The sequence below is a fragment of the Aptenodytes patagonicus genome, chromosome 9, assembly GCF_965638725.1.
Source record: "Aptenodytes patagonicus chromosome 9, bAptPat1.pri.cur, whole genome shotgun sequence".
Classification (NCBI taxonomy): domain Eukaryota; kingdom Metazoa; phylum Chordata; class Aves; order Sphenisciformes; family Spheniscidae; genus Aptenodytes; species Aptenodytes patagonicus.
Window position 1 is genome coordinate 23,382,980 of NC_134957.1, and position 24,820 is coordinate 23,407,799.

At 41.1% G+C, this 24,820-nt stretch overlaps 1 protein-coding gene and 1 long non-coding RNA gene across 3 annotated transcripts in view; one reads left to right on the top strand and one right to left on the bottom strand.

Annotated features, from left to right (window-relative positions):
* The window catches only part of LOC143164635 (uncharacterized), a 52,952-nt gene extending 29,817 nt beyond the window's left edge, over window positions 1-23,135 (bottom strand). For both annotated transcript variants that reach the window (XR_012996110.1, XR_012996109.1), the window contains exons 1-2: window positions 22,820-23,135; window positions 22,660-22,727 (exon numbers count right to left, since the gene is read on the bottom strand). This is a non-coding gene — a long non-coding RNA (uncharacterized LOC143164635). The remainder of the gene's footprint in view (window positions 1-22,659; window positions 22,728-22,819) is intronic.
* Window positions 23,136-23,687: 552 nt separating this feature from the next.
* The window catches only part of C9H8orf48 (chromosome 9 C8orf48 homolog), a 28,699-nt gene continuing 27,566 nt past the window's right edge, over window positions 23,688-24,820 (top strand). Inside the window, 1 exon segment of the mRNA XM_076347482.1 lies at window positions 23,688-23,781. Coding sequence (XP_076203597.1) covers window positions 23,764-23,781 — 18 coding nt within the window. The 5' untranslated portion in view covers window positions 23,688-23,763.

Sequence of the window (24,820 nt, forward strand, 5' to 3'; positions counted from 1 at the left end):
CTTCCAAACCTCATCCCCGTTGCTGAGAAATCAGGCAGTCACCGCTTAGGAGGACAGCAGCCTGGCAGTCCTGGGTGCAGATGCAGAATGAAACTGGAAATGTTCTCCCTTTCCTAGGAAATATGGCATAGAGCTGCATATAGTGGCCTGCTTGCCTACATACCTACATACATGCCTGCCTGCATGCTTTCATGTTGCTCTGCGCATGGGTTTTGCTGGAATAATTTTTTTTCTCTTAAGCCCTTAACAGTCACTATTTTACTGACAAAAGATTTCCATGTAGTTCTCGGATAATGGGGCTGCCATCCTCTGTTTATCACAAACAGGAATAGATTGGTGGGGGCCCAGGAGAGGTCTATCATGCTAGAGATGAATACTTGTTCCCCAATACTGGTTTATGACAAGGATCAAACCCCAGCTCATTGGTGTTTGTGGTTATCTCCCGTTTCAACTGCTGATTATTTCAGTCCCTTCTTGTTCAAAGCACCAAGACTATGGCTTTTACAAATAAATGAATGACATGTCTCAGTACGAGACTTGTGCATGCATAAATTAAAATATGGTATGTTTTGCTAGTCCTTTTTTTAATTTGCCAGGCAAAATTTGGGAAGAATAAGATGACAAAGAGTTTGGCGGGCATTTTGGATGCTGAAGTTCAGAATCCTGTCCTTCTTTACAGTTTATTCATGTTTATTCCGTCAGAGGCTGAGAAAGCTGTTTCTGGATCCAGGACCTCACTGTAGTTGGCACTGTACAAGACCAGGTCCTGGCCTATAGATGCTCAGGCAATGTCAGTTCCAGCAACATTTTACAAATACAGGCATACTGCTCCTTTGAACTGACAAAGTGCTTCTAGTATAGATGCAGTTGTACTGACAAACATACACTTTGTACCAGTAAAATTACTTCTGAGATCAAATCAAGCTCTAGAACAGCTGCACAGGATATTTTCTTACTAAATCTCCATAGGGGAATAGAATTGCTTGCTAGGATACTCAGATAGCATCATGATTTTGAATAACATAGAAATGCCAGAAAAAGTCTGGCATAAAGCAGACAGGAAAAGAGATATATTTCCCCTTTATTACTTTCATGGATTGCAGCTGAATTTCTTAATTTCTCTGGGCTCTTTAGTTAAAAGGATAACTGATCCAAATGCATTTTGAGGTTTGGAGAAATTGGGATTCAGTTCTGCACTTAGCAGAATATATGATGCAGACAACTTGCAGTGTAACCTGCAGACTTGGGATTTTTCTGTACCACATACTTAAGTTCAGAGGACCCCTTTTGCAAAAGCCTGTCTGGGTTCTGCTCATTAAAAATGGTCAAAAGGGCCACATACGTTATCCCCCTTCTAATGGGGATCTTATCTGAATTCTTTTTTTTGTTTTGCTTCTTCATGCAAGCCGTTAAGGATGCAAATCTTTGGTCATGTGTACGTGTGAAAAATGTAACGGTTCTTCTCTCGGTATAACAAAACCACTGATAAGTAGTTCTGTCAGCAGCAGAAACTAATGAAGCTTGGCTTCCTTTGGAGTTGCCTCATGTTTATATGCTCTAATGCCTAATAAGGTGAAAAATGAGCGAAGCTGTCCTAAGGCTTGGCTATTCATTACAGCTCACTGTCCCGTGGTGGGTCATACCGGGCGAGTCCTATAAATCACCTCTCCATGGGAGTATTAACAGGATTTGTCTCTTCCACCTGGCTACCTGTTTTCACGAAACTGGTAGGAACTACAAATCTTTGAGGTTTCAGCTCCTGTATCATATATGCATGATTTGATCAATGGATTCAAAAGGTACTGGGGAAGATTAGGAATGGGGACTTGACTAGTAAACAGTACCTAAATCTTGTTTCCTTGGGATGCCAGATTATAGACTGCTGCGCTGGGTAGCGGAGCCGTTCTTTAACTGATCAGGTCTTTCCAGCAATCAGGCTCACCATTTGAAGTTTTTTCTTTCTTTCTGTTCCCTCATCTCCTGAATTTGACTATCACATTTCAGCAAGGATCTTGAGCTGGCTATTATGTAAAAACTACATACACATTTCCACTGGAAGAATGTGAGGCTCTTTGCATAAGCTCTTAGCCTAATCATTAAAAATACTATTCCAAAATCTTTCCATCTCCCGCTGCTGTGATCCTGTCATATCAGAGGCTTGGAGACAAATGAAGATAAAAGGAAAGACTGATTTAGAAACCAACTCATGTTATTTCCAGTGAAATCTCCTTGCCTCACAGATATAAAAATGAACCTGCTACATTTATTTCTGTGTCTTTTAAAAATAATCTGTAGATAAAAGCAAAAACATTTTCTGCTTTGGGGATGGTTTTAGGAACAGTTTTCAATTAACTGTGTTAAATGACGTTTTCTTAATTTCTCTGTGTATTTCATTCACATTCTCTCACTATCAAATTCATCTTTTACCTGAAGATACATCTTTCACTTCTGCCATGCAACTGCAATGATGAAAAGGAAGGAAGGTGAGAGAGCAAGAAGTGGTGTATGGAAGAATATGCATCAGAGTCTTCCAAGAAATACAGCAGGCTGCAAAGATCTTCTGAATAGCAAGGTGAGCAGAATTCTTTGCGAGTACCAATAAAGGCAGCTGCCAATACTTATGATACAGAAGTGCTGTAAAAGGAATCCAATGTTCTTAGGGCTTACACGGCCGGATTTTCTCTTATGCCAGAGCATGAACCACTGCTGCACCTGCTCATCAGCTCACTTCAATGAGTCCAGCCAAGACCTTAATGGCTCCTCTCCAGTGAAAAGATCTCTGTCCTCTTCCTCGCTCAATGCCCATCTTCTATACTTGGCACAGAGAAACAGATCACAACGCTGCGTAATTATGCCTGTCAGAGAAGTTTCATGAAAACAGGTAGCCAGGTGGGAGAGACAAATCTTCTATGTGGGGGGAAACGGCAGTAACTGCAGTTACAACTGTTAACTTGTCCACAGTATTTATATTACTAGTTTAACAGACAGGGAGATCAAAACAGAGAGATTAAGGCCTAATTCTTCTAGAGTAGTCCACTAATATTTGAGGCTTTTGATTTTGGGGTGTCCAACTTGAAAAATCACCAACTAAATTTCAGATGCGCTGAAGACCCATAGTGACAGCAGGAGCAAATGGGAGCAGAAGGTGTTCTGTGCTTCTGCAAGTCAGCCTGCAGATGTCTCAAAGGGGGTGTTCCAGGGCCTCCCAAATCTGATATTGCTTATGAAACTTGGCCTTGAATGGTCCTTAATCATAGTTCCTGGCAACATTTCCTTTATTCAGACAATATTACCTAGTCATGGAGGCTGTGGTTCAACTTTAAGGTCAGATACACGAAGTACTAGGTAATCTGGCAGTATAAATTTGATTGAATTAGGCAGGACAATACGATCACTTTTTTTATCTAACTAGCCAGAGCGTACACTATGGTATTTATGCAGCCTTTGTGGTTTCTGTTTGCTTTCTGCCAGGTCTGTAAAGATAAATGATACCTGATACGTCATAAAATCTGCTGAGACAAAGTTATTACACAACATCTTTTTTTAACAGACTTGAACCAAACAGTTTACACTAGTTCAATGCTTTGTTCCACGTGTCATCGGAGCTTTTGATCTGGTACAAAGTGCCAAAAAACAGATTCACCACTTCATAGAACTACAGGCTTAAGCTATCAAATAAATGTGTGCCCTGCAAGTGAAACCTTGAATGATTCTTTACAAACTACATTGTTGATTTCAGCAAGAATAAACCTGATCACCATGAGAACTTTTGCAAGTACTGTAATCAAAACAAATTTAATTTCCAATCTGGTATGCAGTGGCAACAGTCACAGCTGGAATTCATGAAACCTCAGAGCTTCCACTCAAGCTTTTCCAATGGCGAAGAGTTTCTGCAGGGGATTAACTGAATCAATTGTGTAAGAGACTCATACAGTGAGTAGGAGAATCTGAACTTGTGGGAGTTTGTTTTCCTTCTGCACTCGCTAAGGAGCGATGATCAGATTTCGGAAAGCGAAAATGCTGTGGCTTAAACAGCATGGATGACTTACAAACTAACATTGCCCTGGGCAGAAAAAAATAAATGCAAGACTGCACACATGACCCTGCTTTGTAAGCGGGCCTTTAACCCACGAGACCTTTAGTAGAACACCTTGAGGAATTCTCTTGCCCAACTTAATACATTTATGCTTCACTTTCACTAAAAGAGCTATTTCTGCCAAGACCCTAATTTCTGACAGTTTCTTCAGACATTTTCACTCTAGATCATGTAGCACTTAGATAAGGGATCCATACCACCCAACACATCACAACCCACTGCTTATCTGTGGTGAAATTTGATGGAGCCCCACTGATATTTTCTATTAGTGAGGCCAGACAGAGAGCGATAATCCTACCAAAGAACTTGGCTCTAACCAGAGCAGGATTTTTACATTAATAATAAAGTCTTTTGAGGACTGATGATTGAATTCTTAACAGATACGCAGTTCAGAGGACAGGTATGGTCGTTCTGGAGGGCTGTATGGAAACAAGTGTAACAGGATCTCTAATGTGAGCGTGAGTGTTCAGGCACTTTCAACTGTCCGTTTTTAAAGACATCATCTCACCTATCACGGTATCTCTCGGTGATGTGCTGGGAGGCATCGATTCAGCATCAGCAGTCAAGGGAGTCAGAGCATTAGTAACATACGGTAGAGCAAAACAGGTCTCAAACAGCGGAGGAGAAGAGCATCTTTATGGGGTTCATACATAAGAAGTGGCCGCCTTACGAACTTTCTGTGTTAGTTTGGAGATGGAATCTCTAATGAAATGCTAGTTGAATCTCTGCCAGCTGACAAAGATGGCGAATGATTTATCTAGGACCTTTCAGAAGTTGGGCTTTTTAACAAGCTGTAACTCAGTGATCCAGGTGCTTTACTTTTTTAATGAACTTTCTATTGATAAAATTCACGAATGTAATGAACTTGTGCCACCTTGCAGACTATAATTTACATAGGAGAAGTGGAAATAGGGTATTATTGCTTGAAGAAATGTACCCATATATATTGAGGAACAGACAAGGCACTCTGGAGGCAGCTGTCAAGGGGAAAGGGAGGAGCAGGCTGTGCAGCATCTCTCCTGTCACACAACAGGCAGCATTTGCTATGCCAAGCAGTAGTTTTTTTACAGATTACAGCATTCTCTTCTTAAATCTCCTCTTTCTCTATCGTTCAAATTAAGGTATGGTTTTCAAGATATCCAAATTAGTTTTGAAATGACAGTATGCATATATACTGCTTAGTATAGCTCCTGGAATTCCATGGGTCTTCAGATCTCATTCTCTGAACCACTTGGCTTACAAAAACAGGCCCTGACATTCGATATAAAAGAGACTCCATATACACAGACTAGAAACTATTACAATAAACAGATGGATGCGTTTGATTCCCTCCAGAAGAGAACAGATGTGGTTGCAAGCACAAACATATGCACTCACCCAAATTAATCGTAATATTAATTTTAGGTTTATCTCACAGTTTATCTCAAATACATGAATTAAATGTTCTATTAATGTTTTATATGCTGTAGGTCAGTGTGCTTTGGCCTTCAGACTGACTGCTGCAATAATGAAGTTAACATAAAATTGCATCCTGGCTGTGAGACAGCACATTCAAGTGGATACAATTCATTTGTCATGTTTTTTACAAAGCCAAGTCAAACCAAAATAACCTAACAAAATTAAGACCTGGCAACAAAACAGTTGCAATACAAACTATCATCAGCTATGTAACTTAGAGCAGTACTTCAGAAAGGTGGTGTGGATGGACAACATCCTTGGGACTTCTTTAACAATTAAATCAATCAGGATAGTACTTCATGCAGAGGCAATTTTTTCCCTGCATAAACAGGAAACTATAGCAAACAATCCCTTGTTAAAGAAATGTTATGCATAAAAACAGATGAATTGGTGAAAATATTAATTCAGGGAAAAGTTATACTTTTCTGTGCCTGCATGAAGACAACCTAATTCAGCCAGGGATTACAAAATTCACTACCAATTAGTTTCCTGTATGCAACTCATTACGAATTTTTTGTTGTTCCTGATGACTACACGTTTTTCACTGAAGATAACAGACTCACTTCTCAGTTCAGACTAGCTCTTCAGCTACCCACGAATGACATGTATACCTCTTGCTAAGATAGTTCTAAAATCGCAGGATAACATGATCTGCTGTATGCAGATATTGTTGCAAGAAGTTCTTGCAATTCTAAATCTTTGGCATACTAGATAATACCAGAAATACTAAATAACTGTATTACTGCACTGTGATACTAGTCTTATGTCCTTTGGATTTCTTTATCCACCCCAGGGGATTACTGGTCTCTGCTGGATGACATCTCTGAGGTTTTGCCTCCACTCCTCTTGCTTCTCCAACCTGGTTCCCCTCCCACTCTACCTGCGTGGTCTCTCTGAAACAGCAGTGAAGAGGGGCAGCCCTGCTCCCTCACTGTTTTTTCTAGTTACTGGACTGGACACATCTCCCTTTACCCTTCTGGATATCCCACCAATTTCAAAAGAGTCAACGATGCTGCAATTTCAACTTTATGCCCAAGTGAAAAGCCCTGTATCACTTAAAAATGTATGCACCCACTTGTTTTGTAGAAATACACTTTGAAACAAAAGCATTTGAAAATTATCTTCTATTATTGAACTACAAAGCACTGCAGCCAGGTTCCAGCCTGTAGCTCCTGGAGGCCAACAAAAGATATTCAGTGGCTTAATGACCCAACACAGAACAAAATGCAAAACCAGATCCTATAAAACTCCCTTTAAAGAAGTCACAGAACTTTCCAGAAGAATTTGAATCTCAGTGTCGTAGGCAAATGTCAACTAGAGACAGTCTGCCTCTATACCCACTTGTTCACTGTTCTGCATCTGTCTCCTTCCTGCCCGAACAGTATGTGGCATGTTTTTGTTTAAAATTCTTTTTTAATGTCACCCTAGTCCAACCCGGGAAGGGGCTTAACTACAATGGAGAACGAAATGATTCATTTCTGCTCAGATACAATGTTGAAGGACGTCATGGTAAAATTGAAGGTAGATTATATGGAACTATCCTCTCATTTGCAAAATGATGGGGATGTAGATAGCAGTAAGATCACATCAGTGTCTGCCTCATAATATGGACTGCTGGTTTTATGTGGCTATATTTACAGTAGCTATCACAGAAGACTGTAGAGCGCCTTCTGTAGACCTCATCTGGGGCTGATCACAGCTCGTGCGTGGAAATTCCCTATATACTCAGTGATCATTTCTACAGGTGCTGCTAGAAATGATTTCATTTAACCATTTATTGCACTTTTCCTCTAAGCTTGTTCTGGAGAAAAATGTCAATGCACTGCTGAGCTAACCAGTCACAACAGCTTGTTGTGATGAGGAGTGCCAAAAAGATTTTAAAGGAAAGGGAAAATTCCAGCAGTACCTGTCACAGGTACCCCGCAGCTGGTGAAAGGCAGTCTCACTGCTACAAGATGCACTAATCAATTAGATACTTGGCATCTAGTATTCAGAGATAAATCATACACGATTACTCAGTTTCAATCACAGAAGAATTCAGGAGCAAAGATACCCATCCAGCAACCCTGATATACGCAGAAGTTTCCCTAGATGATAACAACAGAGTTGGCTATTATAAAGGAAAACACATTTATTTCAGTATCACAACCACAAAAAAATATAAGCAGAGGTCCTGTATGTACGAAAAGTGTTTTGCCAAACAGGGTGTGGCATGTCTCCTGGGTTATAAGTAATTTTTTGTCATCAGTTCCCCTGCTTCTTCTGCTGAATAAACAATCCCAACTGATTTCTCTGCTCCAGATGATCTGTCCAAGCAAATAATCTTTTCATTTATTTTCCCTTTGCCTAAGAGGAAATCTTTCTTTTCTATTAAAAGATGGTTGCATGGGAATATTGGTCAATGCTCTGTGAAATGAGAGAAAGAGTGAGAGAGAAACTCTTTGTTGATAATTTATATAAAGATTTATCTAGAGCCATTCTTCTGGGTTTATCCTCTCAGTAACTGTCATTTCACAAAACATGGAGGGAACAATGTCATTCTTACTTGAGTGTGTATGTGCATTGCTTCTTTCTACTGGAAAGAATCAAAATTGTTCATCTGTGTCATGAATCCTGTAATGACATAATCTAATAGAAATATATCCCGTTTATTGGAAAAGTATCCCCATTTTAGGAAGAAAGAGACTATTTTTGCATTATAAGGATCTGACTAGCCTCAGTGGACACACTGCTGACATCTGCGAAGTGTCCAGAAAGCTACAAATTTGTTTCAATATAAGCTGTCATTTTGAAGAGGAAAACAGAATCGTGTGATGCCAGGCATATTTGGGCAACATCCTAAAAAGACACCGAGACATATTCTGGCATGGTCCCAAAAAGAGCTGGAGAGGTAGAGCAGAGCTGGGAAGAAGCAGTTAAGCATGAGAGAAGCAGGCAGAGCCAACAAAGCCTGTGCACTGATGAACTACGGCTTCAGTTGGATATTCAGTCTGCTTTGGTTCTCTCTAGAGTCAGTGCAAAGACAGAGAAACCTCTAGAAGGTGATCTAAGACATCCAAGTCATGCTTTTACCGTGAGTAGCCCTCGGAGATTTGCATACCCTTTGCCCACCTCAGAAGAGTAGCCTGATATTTCACTAAGTTAGGCACTTAGGGTAAGCCTAAAGATAAACCTAAAGATTAAATTCTTCCTCCAGATTTTGTAGCACATGTAACACTCATACAGTGCTAAGACTGAAGGGGTCCAGGTTCCCTTTCCCTCTGGTACTAGGGAATAATTACTATATATATTAGGCAGAACTTGAAACGTAAAAGTAAGAACAATCTATTCTGAGCTCAGATCAGTCCCAGATGATTAGCAATATACTTCTTGTTTCATAGAAAACAGGTATTCAAAAGCGTTTAGCTATTTAAGGCATCATCTTTTCACATAATAAAGAAACCTGGGTGTCAGAAAGAGCAAAACAACCACCTCCTGAAAAACAAGGTCTCTTTAAAACTTCTCTAGTTAGCAACCTAGACCCAAAGTCACTGCTGCAAGAGCTAGCGCTGCTCATGCAGAGATCTTCTCCCTAATGGCAATGCTTATGGGATTTTTACCTTACTTGTATACTGGTGATGAATTTATAAGCAGATGCAGGCAACTTGATAGCCCTTCTTTTTTATCCTACCTATTCTTATTCATATAATTGTCTAATCCTTATTTATAACTCCCTAAGCTATTTGCCTCAATAATTTAAGTTTTATTCATACTCTGGGGTTTGAAGAAACAGAGCATAGTGTCTCCTGCAAGAAAAATCCAAATGATGTTTCTTTGTGGCTGGAATTTAATCTATTCTAAGTGGTGCCTCTGTTCCCTAGTGCTTTGCTTACTGGAGGTTAGCTCTCTGGTGCTGAAAATAGAAGGTATTTTAGCATTTATGTGCAAGTGTGTGCATGCAGGAATGCAAATCTGTAAAAGCTCCAGAGTTCATCTAAAATGCTAATAAAATTATAGAGCTCCCAACCTACAGAGCTTCCAACCTGAAGAATACATGGTGCTCATCGCTCCTTCCCAGACATAAGAAATGTAGCTATAGGTCTCTCTCTTTTTCCACTGGTCAGCAGGGAGCGGTCTTAACTTTCCCTGTTGTTACGCAAAGAAAATGGCCTTGAATTTTATTGAGGGTGAGGGTGTTGCTTACATTCTTGATCTCTAGAGGTGTTAATTCCAGATGTGGGGGCAGTCATTCTCCGAGTGCTTTTTAAACATTTATAATTCCGCTCAGGTGTAATCTAATTTACCAGTTAGAGCATCCTTCCATATACCAAAAGGAAAGAGACAAAACCAATCAGCTCTGTCAGCCATATTACAGTGAACGGAAATGAAAACGGGAGAAATCTACCACAGCTTCCATGAGAAAAGAATACAGCCCAGCAGTAGCAAGCTCTGCTATGAGCAGAATGACATGCTGAGCGGGGACAGCTCTGGAGAGGAAGGGAAGCAGGGAATACCACAGCTGTGGGCTCCCACGCGTTACCTACTAGCCCGAGTATCACCTCCTTGTGTGCGCTCTAAATTAAATCACTTTTCAGGCAACCTAATTTGACAGATCTCCCTCCTCATCATATGTAAACAACATGTTCTTTATTTGCATAGTGCAACAGGAGCAAATGCCAAAATGAAGTTTGACAATCTAGTTTCTACTTCTGTCTACTACTATCTAAGTGGCTCTGGGCAAGCTATTTTTTTCTGCATCTACACCCCATTCAGGCAAATGACCATCCATAAATACTGTCAGGAAATTTAACTTATTATCATTTGAAAGTAAAATAATTTTAAATCCCTTGGTAAAAGCTCCTGAAAATCTTCCATTGTGAAGATTTGGAGTGGCTCTGCATTTCTTGGCTCTCTCCACAATAGGATACGAACTTGTTCAGACATCACAAGAACAACCGCTAGTATGTCACTCACAGCATAGTGACAAGATATACAGAACCTGATCTTGCCAGCTCTATACAACAGAACCCCTGTTCCAACCATTACGTCATGTGGGTGAGGAAAGGAGGAAAAAATGAGGAAGATTGCCTGGAAAAATTTCATCCCAAAGATGAGATTATTCCTGAAACCTACACTGCTGAGCAGGGCCTGGAAAGGTTACACAGATCCCCCCTCACGTCTGCATAAATGATCAGCTCTCTTGGGGCCAGCAAAGCGCTGTTAAAGCACCCGAGTTCCTTTAGAGAAGGATCTTGCAAGGCAAGTTAGGAAGTGGAAAGCATGTTTACCGAATAATAGTCTGAGGTGAATTTTAGATCTCTCAAGAGCCTCCAGCCACGTAATTGCAAATACTTGTTATTTTATCTTAACCTCATAACTCTAACTCGCAGTGATTAAACTAAAATTCCCATCCCAGATCTGCAGGAACATAAGTCTTAATAACAACTTCTAAATCTCAAGATGACATTCAGCCACCTTAGTAATCTGTTTAAAAAAGCAAAACATCTGCAATCACATTATCAACCAGCCAAGGGGCTGAAATCTCCCAAGGGGTTATGTTGGGTTAGAGAGAAATTTTGCTTAAAAAGGAAGCTTATATCATCAGGATGAAAAATCCGAACCAAAGAAAGCAACTATGTGCTGTAAAACATAACCACCATAATGAATAGCAACCTTTTTTGTCTCTCTTCAATGCCTGAACAATTAAAAAGCTTACAATGGATTCTCCCCCTCCTAAATGCAGGTCCAGTCCATCATTTAAAAAGATCGCTTCAGGTTTATCACAACGAGCGTAGAATTCTTTGTTTGTGGCAAGCACAACTAATACAATAAATACCCTCACCTTCTTATGTGGTACTGGTAAATAAATAAAAATCACTCTGAATACTAACACAATCCCCCACATGTCATCATGATACCAATGCTCTGGAGCATCTCATGCCTGCACACTGTCATCATCCAAACAGCATCAGCCATCCCAGTGAGCCAGGGTAGGTTTTCTTCTTTAATGAATCAGAGAGAGAAACCAAATGTTGAAGCTGATCTTGCTGAACATTTTCAGGTGGCTGAACAGAACCCTCACAGCATTATGATACATCCATAAAAAAACAGAGGCAGACTCAGTTTCACATGGCTAACAGCATTGCTTGTGCTTCAGTTTCTTCTGTCAAGACAAAGCTTCTTTGGAAGAACTACAGCAAATATAAAATTCATTGCAGTTTGTAGAGGCTACTGTTGCCAGTGGCAACTTCGGTCAGAAGAGGGTAACTTGGTGGTTTAGGGAGAAGCTTGATTCAGAGTAGACGACAAACACAAAGACCTCTGACATATGGAAAGGTGGGTGGGAAGGCAAAGGGGCTGCTAGGGCAGAAGACACAGGGGTACTGCTTTCCCCACTTCACGTCACCGAACAGTGTCATTGCTCAGTGTTGCTGCTCCAGGCAGGATGCAACTAGGCATCTAACACGTGATGCTCCATACGATGCTCATTTGCTGCACAGTTTGCCTGTGTGGCTGGGTCTCAACACTCTCCGCTGCACAGTTTGCCTGTGTAATCAGTGGCAGGGTCTCAACACAGATTATTTTAAGCAAGGTCTCAGCATCTATGATGAGAGGCTTGGTCAAAATTACAGCAGGCTCAGGAACACCACCAAGTTACAGTAGTTTAGCAAGTTGCCACCTTTCAGCTGGGCTAGAGGTAAGCTCCAGCTTTCTGTGTGTGCCTACCCAAATGTGAGGTAATGTGGCTTGGACTAAACCTGAACGATTTAATGTAAATTGGATTACTTCACCAAAGGCACCTTATATTTAACCTTTATCCCGACCACTTTTCTTTTGTTGTTGGATGTTGAAGTTGCAGTACACACAGGTCAATGGCCAGCTCCACGCCTAATGCTTTGTTATCTTTTTGCTAAATTACACTCATAACTCCACCGTTTCTTCTTCTGCAATTTGAAACGATTACGAAGACTTGGACAATAAGATAGTTAACTATGACTGCAAAGCACATTTTCAAGGACTAAATTTTACATTTTCAGTTCTTGGTGGTTTTTCAGTGACTGTGAAGTACAGAATGAGGGGGCTCTACCTAAAAGAAGCAATTGAAGTCTTAAATGCATAGTTGATTGAGTACAATTACCCACCAACTCTTTTGAACATCCATCTACAGACAGGCAGAGATGAAGCATGGAGAGAAGGCACAACAATAGCTTTTTATGTAACAAACTTTAATGCTCTCGGTTGGGAAGCAGTATGCTTAAGGCTTCGGAAGCACTCTCTGATGTCCCCTTCACACTAGGAAAGCATCAACAGTAGAAGGGATGCTTACAATTAAACAATTGTTAATATGTTGTAGTTAATAAATACACATGGATTCAAGTCAGCATTAAAATTTGGATATGACAAAATATGGGTTTTTTTAGATCTGGGGTTTTACTTTATCATGCTGAAAAAGACAGATCAGAACTGATTCTGGCTTTCAAACATCCTCAAACATGGAATTTCTCATGTACACAGAGAGAAATCATAGAAGATGGAGAGACGTCCTGTCAGCAGAGGACAGGATGAGGAGCATAGCGGGCAGCATTGTAAATCATATTCTGTTACTGACTTTTCTTGAACTGGGAAAATTCACTTCATCTCCCTAGCACAATCCATAGCTCTGTAAATCAGGTCACTTTGGATGTGCTACGATTCAAGACCTTGCACTACTACATTAATCTACTTATGCTCCCACTGGCTCTAAGACATAAGTCAGTTGCCTTTTTTAGCCCAAAGACCGGCTCATGTAGTCTAGCATAGCCTGACACGACTTCTTTCCTCCTGCACTTATTTTGCAATCAGTATCCCAAGTTTAAAGCTCTCCTGACAGTTTTATTTTCCATTTTTTCTCATATTTTTATTTTGTTATAGGCCTGTCTCTGATACTCATCGTTTTAAGTGCAAGTGCTATCTGATCTTCAATGCAGACTGGTATTAAAAGGAAATGGCAAATTGCTTTAGGAGATTAATAATCCAATCCAAAACAACTACCTCTACACATTTTGGTACTATAACTTTCCCACTTCCTTTTCTTCCTCTACAGAGCCTAAAGTTAGCCTAAGATACACGCAATGTTGTAATAGCAAGAAACACTGCTGTGGCTTCTATTCACTATGAAAAGAGATGACTGCGAAGAGCTGAGAAACATTACTAAAAGGGTAACAAAAACTTATCTGAGATTGGCCAGCATAAAAACAGAAATGTATTCCAAGTTGACAGATAATTTAACAAAGTAGAAGCAAAGGAAGCCAAGACAGAGGTTGAGGAACTCTACCTGCACCTAAGCAAGGTTTTGATATGTCTCTTCATTAAAGTTACCTGCCACTGCCTGCTATACAGGTAAAATCTGAAGGAGCTGAAAACTTCAGCCAAGTTATTGAGAAGTTCTAAGAGAACTTCATGGTCAGCACAGTACAGAAAGATGCTCTCAAATCCCAAAATACTTGGGATACTAATCCTTAAGTTTTGTTCATAAACAGTAATATTCCAACCTAACAGGAGCTCATGTTTTACAATCTATGGAGGAAATAGGGACTTTCTAAACTATGGAGGCAGTCCCTTCCCCTGCTTTTGCAAAATTTGCCAAACACTCTCTTGTAGGAGACATTGCTTGAATGTTAAGCTTGAGGTTTAACACCCTTATCTATTCAAAATTAATACTTCCAAGGATCTAGTCTGTGCTCAGTCTGTATTGAGAGACTATGGCCAACATCGTAATGTTAGTTTTGGCACTACCCATCTAATGACACCAATCCCCACCTTGATATCTCATGTTGATAACTCATGTTATGAACACATGCATGACCACTGCAAAACAGTCCAGGTGGAAAACAGCTTCAGCCCGTCCTTGACTGGGCAATGCCAACTAGATCAGACGACAGATCCATAGGCAAGCTTGGCCTCTGCCAGGAAGGCAGCCAGTGATATAGATACACTTCAGCTGGCACATCACACCAGCCAGCTAAGGAGATTTTGTCAATATTTCATTTATTTGGGGAGGGGAGAGAATAAAGTTTAAATAACAGCCTAGCTTTTAAGTTTTTAATAAAGCCCCTGTAACTCCTGGGATTATATCAGCCTAGATCAAGGTCACCTCACCAGACGGTTTTTGTTTTTAGACACAAGCCTGCTCTTGTGTTTAATGTTCCCTGATGCTGCGAAGGACCAAAATGCTAATAAAGACCCTGTTGTAAGGACAAGCAATTTTATTCAGGCAGAGCACATTTAAACACCCATAACAGCTTCTGTTACATGCTAATGGTGCCACAGTTTCACTGTCTCATCTTACTCTGTCAACTTTGTGGCTGAATTATGGTTTTAATATCTTAGTCTCTGCTCTGACTATGATTTGTTCTTTGTTGTTTTTCTGATCTGCACTTTAGAGTAATACATTGTTAGAGACACTTTAGCCAGATACAACAGCACATCGCAAAAAGAAAATCTCTTCACTCTTACAAATTATGTATATCTATGGCCGTACATGATCTAAACATGTTCAGAATTTGTGAATCTTTCATAACATTTGAGTAGAAATTCCTGATAAAATAAAAATACATCTTTACACTTCAATTTTTGATTAAAACCAGCAGCACATTCCAGTGTAACACTTCTCCCAGTTTACATATTTTCATCACAACCTCCATTCAAATTGCATCTTCCATCCATTCTTTACAATTATTTTGCTTTAAATATTTAATGATAAACACACAAAATACAATATTGGATGAATGTGGCCCTTATTTCATAAACAATTCTCAAGGGACTATATACATGCACACAGCTTAATACATAAATAAGTATGCAGCGGATCAGAGTCTGTATTATTATTCATAACTGAGAGAGGACTATAAATGTATGTTACTTTTCAAAATTCAGGAACAATCTAGCAGAGTCTTTGAAGTTGAGCTACCATAGGAGTCAGCAGGTGTTCTATGAATGAAGAATTTGAAAGCTCGGGGCCTCATAGCTATAAGTGTTCCTTGGTTTGAAGAATTTATAAAAGTAAATAGGTGCAAGAAATAATAATGGAAAATTCCATTAATACAGGACAAAGGAAGGGCGGATGTAGATATATTCTTAACAAAGGGAATAAAGCTTGACAAGGAGCTGACAGACGAGCCAAAACCTTCAGTTCTTCCAGGTAGGTAGCCTTCCCCAGCTGAATCCATCTACAGATTGTGCAAATCACAGGGGGACAAAAAACTGCCTTCCACCAAACCAAGTTAAACACTTTTTCCACCATACCTATTCAGACTTGATACGCCCTGACTTCCCTTCCATGTATCTAACCTATTCCACAGTCCTGACAGGTAGCCCCACTCTCTTCCTTCATGAGTATTTTGATAATGAACAGAGGGTTACAGTGATTCAGGAGATTCATTTGCTAGCAGGATGGGATTTTCAAGCAAAGATTGCCAGGCTCTCAAGTCCACAATTCAAAACTCACTGCAATGTGAAGATACCTAATCCAATTCTAACTTAGCTGTGGAGAGCTAAATTCTTAGAAGTTTAAAGGGAAAATAACTAAGGCTACAAGTTTTTATAGCTCTCCAGCTTAAGTATAATTTTTGAATGCATATGGAGTTGAGGTAACCAAAATAGAATGATACTTTAATGATACTTTGCCCATTAGGTTATTAAAGAGATCAGTCCATTTGTTTCAGTTGCTTTTAATTATCTTCTGTGGAGTCATTCTGGGTTTTTTCTGGTGTAAACACATCACATCCCATGCTGTTTAATTTCCTTAAAGATTCTGTTTGCCTGTTTTTAATTGTATGAGGACTTTAACTTCCAGGTGTTTAAATCAGCAATGAAAGAAAAAGAAGATCATCTTAGAATGAAATGGAATCAATCCAAACTATAATTTAACGTTATGAGTGTTCATTTTCTTATACTGGCAATTCCCAGTCACCAATCTCAGGCAAGATAGCCTGACACTTTTAACCATATAAATACCATAATTTTGAAATAACTATAGGCTTCTGCTTGTTATTGCTTAAGATTCAACAGAGGATGCATCGCAAATGGGCCTTTAAGGAAACCAATTCTATTATTCCTGCTAGCTGGGGCAATGACTACCGTCGTGAAAGTAAAATTACTGCCATTAAATCAAGAAACTAATTAGAATCAGATCATCAAGTTCATTTTCTGCTGGAGACTTGGTCTACTGGTATGGGGTAGAATGATTTACTCTAGAGTACATATCAGGGCTGAGCCAAGTCCGTCAGCTTAGTGTATTTCTGATATTCAAGCTGCCTGAAAGAAGCTCAGCAGTGCAAGAAGGTTCACAGGCACCTGTGGTAGCTAGATCTGGGCTAGCGACTCTCACTGAGAGGAAGGTTGGGAACACGCAGATCTGGAAATCTGGTTCATGCCTATGTATGGAGTCAAAAGGAATCAGACTAATCTTCCTCCACAATCCCAAGCGGACATGGAGCCCTCAGATGACTGCATCAAAACCAAAGACACTATTTTTGCTTTTCCCTTCCTTTTTCATTATCAAGAGCCCTCCATCCCCAGATTCTGACAGCAAAGATCAATATGATCTCAAATGGAAAGGATTATGGTCTGCCTATGCTCAAGCTTCTAAAACAGAGAGAGAATAAATCTCCCTAGTTCACATAATGAGACATTAACTGCATTTGACAGTACTTGTGAGATACTCTTTATGTTGAAAATCCTCTTTATTACGCAGACACTGGAAATCCCCTGTGCACGTCATCATTTAACCTGTCTGCCAAACTCAATGTCAGCTTCCTACTGTCTATCTTCTCCCTCTGAGGTGGTTCAGCAACTCAAAAGGCGCATAATTATTTCATAAATATCCATCAGTGAGCTTACTAAACTTGGGAAAAAAGCATAGGACTTTTTAAGTTCTGATCTCGTACATACTTGAGAATGCCGTGATACGGTGATTCGCTCCAAATGATAACATAACCAATTAGACAACTTTTCATTATCAAAGGCTAATAATGAAAAAGATAATGAATAAGAGGATGCATCTTGTCACAGCAGGAAGCGCTGTGATTAGAATCCAGGAATCTCAGCTGTCATTTGTCTGACCTTCGAGGAGCCATTTACTCTTTATGCCTTTCATTTCCCACCTATAGTGTGGCAGCACCAATACTTATTTTACATGTCTTTTGACAGTATTTAATGTTTTGAACGTTCTTCAAAATTATATGATGAGTCAGTGCAAAATGTGTTCCCATATGTATATTTAATTGGTTTTTAAGGATATTTTAGGCATATGCATGTTTATATGCCTAATATGAACTCTTACCAGCCTGTAATAATTGGAGACCAAAAAAAAAAAAGCCCACCAAAATTGACACATGTGAGGTCCATTCTATTAGTGGGACTTCAGAGTTAACAATTTTACAATCGTGTTTTCTTTATAACCAACACGCACTGGAGGGAATGATAAATTTACTTAATAGCTGCAGCATTATTCAACACACAGCCTAGCGGAACACTCCACAAAGCACTGAGCGGTTTGTCTGATCGCCTCCAGCTACCTATCCCACAGGAGTTGGAAACATCAGCTATGTTTCAAGTAAGCTACTGTTAAGAATATGATAGCCTAACCGATACAATGAAAATCACTATTTAAGATTATAGAGGCTATATTTATTGAGCAGGTCTGTCTTAGACTAGGGTACTAAAGTTCTCAAACATCTCCACACACATACATACACAGGTAAGTGGCACAAACTGGTTGCCAAACTTCAGATTAGTGTCCATTTTCTAAGTTCTCAAACAGTCCCAGAAAATTGAGAAGTTCTTTCTCCAAAAACACAATCACCCGAAACAACTCACCTCCTTACCAGTAAGGAAATGCTCAGAGCAACATTGATGTTCCTTCTTCCAGGACCACGAGATTTCTCAGAAATAAGCCCACCTTCAGAAGAGATTATAAAGATCTCCAAACAGCGTCCTCTGGACAAACTACAAAATCACTCCACCTTCTCCAGCAGAAATAATATTCCACCAATAAAGAATTAGAAGAAGAAAAACAGAAAGAGCCTTGCTAATATGACTTACAGCATGTGTAGGACACTTCAATACCGCAATGAGTAGTATCACAAAAGCTAGCTGAAGAATGAATAAATACTGTGTTTTTACAACAGATGGATATATGATGGGTTAAATAGAGTGTCAATATGAAAAACTGCAATTTCTGAATTAAGGCATTTTCTGAACTGTCAAAACAACTCAACAGTTTGAAGTAAATTCTGAAAGAGTCCCAAAAGAATCAACGTATTAGTGAAGAAAACTGATTAATAAGTGTAGTGTCGATCTGTCCAAAGTGTGTGATGACTTTGCCTTTCCCTTTGAAAGCTCTCCCCGGAGCAACACACTGGGAAGTCATCAGGATGGTCCACAGCGAAATCATTAAGCAAAAATAATAAAAGGAGAGAAGAAAATGAAGGAAATCTCAAAACATTTACTGTATGGGTTTCTGAGTTCTCCTCTTTCATATGAATTAATGTCGTGTTCAGGGAAAAAAAAACACCTGTCCATCTAAGGGAATGCAGTAGTCCACAGAAGCACAATGATAAACCACTGGTCTCAAATACCCAACTATTTAAAGCATCTCCTTGAAGACACCCACAATAACGCTGCATGGGGAAAAATTAAAAAGAACTGATGCAAGCATGTATACAAGGACGCAGAGTGAGTTAAAAAACAACACCTTTGTGTGTCTCTGAAAGCAAGAGGATCGTGCATTGGAACCTTCTTACGCTCAAGTTGCTGTTGTGAGCAGCACTGAATCTATTCAGACAGAAAAGATCAAGACTATTGTGAAAGACGTGACTGAGAGATTCAGTCCCATCCTGTACGATCTTCGGTTTGGGATCAGCAAACAGACAATTCCAAGTGAAGTACTTTGAGAAATCAAGAGTGGATCTAACTCTAACTCTTCTCCACTATAAAGTTTTACTTCCTCTGAGAAACTACTGGCAAATGCCTGGTCAGTCTCCTCTCTGCTCTTCAGACAGAGCACTTCCCACAGCTGTGTCTGTTCTCCAACGGGCCTTTATGTCGTCTCTGGTGAGGAGTTCGGATGCTTCCATATAAATGGAAATATATACGTATGTACATATATGAATAGGTATTTTATAATGCTGGCTAATGGAACTTTATTGCATTTTCAGATGTTTTCCCATAAGGTTATTGCAATTTCTTGCTATTGTAAGGAGAAACGACTCACAAGGAAATCTGCAACCTATGTATGCAGTTTGCATTGAAATGCACCCAAACATGGGAAGGTCGATGTTTGCTATTTACCACCACGTTAGGAGACACAGTGAGTAAGAATATTTATCCAGCTGAAAGCGCAAAGCAGAATTAGGAAGGCAGAGCGTAGTTATGCTAACTGGAATCTGGCCTATGCACTGAGGCTAATACCAAACCTTGGAAATGCAGCCGTGGCTCCTTCGCAATCACAAGTGGTCATTTCTGTTTTGCGTCTCATCCTAAGGACAACCTTTCCTCAGGTTACGCTGGGGAAAGCGTACAACGCTCTCCAGCAACTCACAGAAGCAGCACGTTGTACAAAAGCTTGGCATAAAAAGACACTTGTCACGCTCTTCACAAGCAGGATCTTCACTGGATATTTCTCTCCCCAGGGTGGTTACCAAGTCTGACCAAGACAAAAGTGTACCTGCCTGCAGAGATGCTACTGTGACCAAGGACAAGATAGTAAGAGACAGTTTATCTGTTTTTCACAAAAGATTGTTAGTCCTCTTTCCTCCACCATGAAGCCTAGTGAAAATGCAGCTAATTGTGGTTTCCAGCTACCAACTGAGGCATAATTAACAACAGCTACCTACAAATATAGGTCTACATTTTTTTCTGTCTGAAACTCAGTGGACACTTTTAACATTTAATTTGTATGCACACTTCTGATCTGCCATGGACACCAGCCAGTCTCTAGCAACTTTAAGCAAAGATCAATCCATTTCCATTAATTAGAGATGTGAATTAATGAAACTGAAATGACCATTTTAAATACGGCAGGCCCTAAACAGTGACTTCCTGAGATGCTGCATGCCCTAGAGCGTTTCCTTTGTAATATTTTCAAACTATCCACCCTCATCAATGATTTATGGTGCCTAGGTGCTACTTGGCAGTAGTTTCAATGTCTGTGCTGATAAAGAAGAAAACTTTTATTGTATCTTGAACCGTCAACAAATACTTTGAAATTTCATAAGAGTTCTTGCATTTGTCCTTCATATTTCCACAGTTTAAAAAAAACAACCTCAAACTACCTGCCTTTTCATATAGAATAATGCTTATGAGCATCTCATTAATGAGTCACATTAACTTTCTCCACCATCAGAATATGCTTAATTCCATTGGCCTCACACTGTAATTCTGCAACTGGGTACTGAACCTCGTTGTGACAGCCCAATTAGTTCTGCTGGCAACATTAGTGAGATTATGATTATTTGAGAAACATACCTAGCAAGTATGAATTCTTATGCAGCCCTCTGGTTAAAAGGGATATTACAACTTTAATAGAAGGAGGCATCAAAACCCATTTACCCACACAAAGGAATTCAACGATTATGTTTAAATTTTATATAACATATGACAAAGAGATGAGCTGAAGTAAAAGCCTGTCACTGCTTCTCACACAATATTATTTATGGCTCTATATAGGACCAACTCCATGACATTAGCAGATGGAAATCTTCATACCTTCTGACACAACTGGGTTGAGCCATCTATTATCACCCACAAATGCCTTAAAAACAAATACTGGTTCAAATAATTATGCCGTTCAACGTATTAACTTCCTAGTCACCAACAAGGGGAACCACAGTGATAAAATGACCTGTTTTAGGGAAGACCAGTGAAAAGAATTATCTGTGTCCTGGGCTTGAAATCAAAAGCCTTTAACATTAGGATCACACTCTCCACTGAATAAATGTCAGAGAAATAAACTTGACAGAACAATCTATTTTCCATGCTCTAAAATTATGAATTTTAAAAAGGACTGAGAACATGAAACTACAAGTCTTTAACCTCTAGGGAATAAATTCAAATACCAGCCAGGTGAGTAATAACCTAATGTCAACTGTTACCATAAAAAAAAAGGATGACGATAAATAATGAAGTATCAAGCTGCCAGGGAGGTATTTAGTGGGAACTGTGAGGATCTGTGTTATTCTTAGTTATTCTGTGCTATTCTCTGTATATCTTGATTAGAATTTTAAAGAAAAGGTAATGTTTCTCCCAGCCCTACTTCACCACTGTTTATAACCCGGAGCATGAAAACTGTCAGCCTAACCTCTTAGATTCTTCCAGATACTGATCTTATTCAGCTTGGGCGTTTGCTAGCTTGTTTGCAACATTACTTTCCTGAGAAGGAAAATACAACATAAAGCAATCAATGAAAGGTGAATCTTTGGGTTGGAGAGGTTTAGTATACAAAGCAGATTTTGCTGATCTAAATGGCATACACTTTCTTAACTACATTTTTGTCCCTCCATGGTGTTGACAGCCTAAGTCTCATTGGTATCCAGCTGACTCCCACTTCCTGCAGTATGGATAATTGCCCCTTCCATTTGCAGTTGCACACCTCTCTGATCACTACTATAATTTGTATGGATGGAAAATGTAAAGGAAATGTTTATCATGTGTAAATTATTTTAATTTCTTGTAGCAAGCTAGATGAAAATGAAAAGGGCCAGCACCAAGCAGTCCACTCTCTGCAGAAAGCAGTGAACGACTGAATCTTAAAACATTTGAACAATATGTAGGCAGACCTGTTTATTCCGCTTTGCTTTACACTCCTCTGCATCAATGCATTTATTTACTCCTCTGCAACACTGCGGATCTATCTCATTATGCTGGTCAAACTTTCTTTATATTATATGTATAGTTGCGGCACACAGAGTTCTCTCTTTCAGGAGAAACAAGATCACTTGAGCTGCTAACATCATGTACTGCATTTAATCAAACATGAGAGAAGACAAGATCTCTGTCCTAAAGATCTCAGCCTAGCCGAGGCCTTGGCAAGTCAGTCCAAATACAGCATGAGGTGCTTAGGAGGATAAAATACCTCAGTGACTTACATGTGACAGAGAACACGCTATGCATCCCAGAACTGAAGAATAAGCTTTTCTCGATAAAAAAGACTTCCCTGAAAGAAAGAGAGTGGTATTAGCTAACCTGAAATAGCAATATTAAACCACAATCCCAGTATACAGAAGAGCCTCTTTTATCACAACGTACCTATCGAAATTGGACCTCAAGCTACAGGCAGATTTCATCCCCTAAAATACGAACTTCTTGCACCTAATTTCCATGACAGTGTCGCATCCAAGGCTGTAGCTACACCACAACTAGCAGAAACAGGTGGGCACCAGGCTGCCCACGAAGCCCCTGGCACCCCAAGTAACGGCCCGGCCTTGCCATTGCCCACACCAGCACCTGACCTGTCCTGGCTGCGGCTCGCTCGGCTATGTCCAGCCACGCCGTGCTGCCTGCCTCAGCCGGCAACTCCGGCTTTCAGTATGAAAAGAACAACTATATAACAGCCAGAACTATTTTAACGAAAGGTTTTCTCTACCCCTGGCTTCCTAAAGGGCAGGGAGGACATGAGGGAGATGGCGGTAGGGCCAGCGCCGGGAGTGCCGCCCTCAGGCCGGGCCCTCGCCGCCCCTCACCCCGCCGGGCGCTCCCGCTGCCCCACAGGACCCTTCTCACACCGCCCCTCGGCCCCGCCAAACCCCTTCGCCCGCTCCGTCCCCCGCCGCCCCCACAGCCGCCCCGGCCCCTCGGTGACTGCCGCCCCGGGCGGGGAGACGGGGCGGAGCCACCCGCGAAGGGAACCGGCCTGCCCGCCCCGCCTCCCCGTCCAACCGCGCCTGGGGCGCAGCGCGGCGGGACGGCGCTGGGGCCCGGGCTCCGCATCCCGCCCCGCCCCGCTCCCCCCCCCCCCCCCCCCCCCCCCCGCGGGGCCGGGGTGAGTCGCGGGGAGCGTGAGGCGCCTCAGGCGCTGCGCCCGCCCCGCGGGTGAGGGTGGTCTGCGCGGCCTCGGCCTGCCGGCGGGGCCGGTCCCGTCAGCGCCGCTTGGGGCTCGGCGGCCCCTCCGTGCCGCCGCGGCTCGTAACGCAACGCCGCGGGGCGCCTTTCCGTGCTGAAGCGGGGTCGGTGTGTCAGGCTGCCGGTTCTCGATGTGCTGGTGGGCCTGGGTAAGGAGCCCCGTCTTTGGCGGCGGTGTGAGGAGAGGAGGGCGCCTTCTGAGAGCCCGTGTTTGCCCGGAGGGGAAGGTGCCGGGTGTCAGCGGGGCTTCGGGGGGAGCAGGGAGCCGGAGGAGGCCAGGCACGGATCTGGGTCCCTTCCGTGTGGCAAGTTACCTGCCTTGCGAGGGAAACTCGCGGTCGCAGCTGAGCAGGTTAATGTGCTGGGGGGAGCTCGTCCCTGGGATCAAGCTTCTGAGGCTGCAGGAGGGCCTGATGCGGGTGCTAGCAGTGCGGTGAAAGATAGCCTGAGCATCTGGTTCATGTAAGGGTTTTCTAAAAGGGAATTTGTCAGTTAAAGTGTATGTTTAGTTTTGAAAAATTAATGTTTTCAGCCTGGAAATGCAGGATGGTGAAGTTAAAAAAACCCCAACAAATCATAAACAAAAGAACACCTCACCTCTGCTGCCTTTGGGTTTTACCTAAAAGCGCATGGAGAACAGTTTCTTAATTGGCTCTTACTTGGTGGAAATGTAGGCTTTTCATGAGTGTGGTGTGTTGCAGTCACTTTTTTGCTTACTGAGAGGACGGAGCTGCTTTCCCTCAGGTTTTCTTCTAACGTGCTTCCCATTTTCAGTGACGTTATATCACAGCAACCTCTTGGTGGCGAGTGAAGGTTTTGTCACCATGTCTGTAAGACAAAGTGATTCTTAGAAAAGCAATTCAAACAGTTCTGTGGCTTCTCTTTTTCAGAACCCTTACTGGAGCACTAAGCTTGCTTTCTGCCAGTCTGTTAAGGTAGATGTTACCTCAGCTCTGTGAGGAATAAAAGCTGTATGATAGCAGATGCAACTTTAAAGATGCCTGTAAACGTGTTTTATTTGCTGTTTATAAGCATACTTACAGCTTCTAGGTTATTTATCTGATGTTGTAACAAATACCTACTTTTCACTGTGAAAATTAGCTAATATCAGTCATATCTAATATTATGAAGCATTTCTAGTTCAGCCAGTCATGTTACTTGCTGAAATTAGTCTTCTTGCTCCTTAAC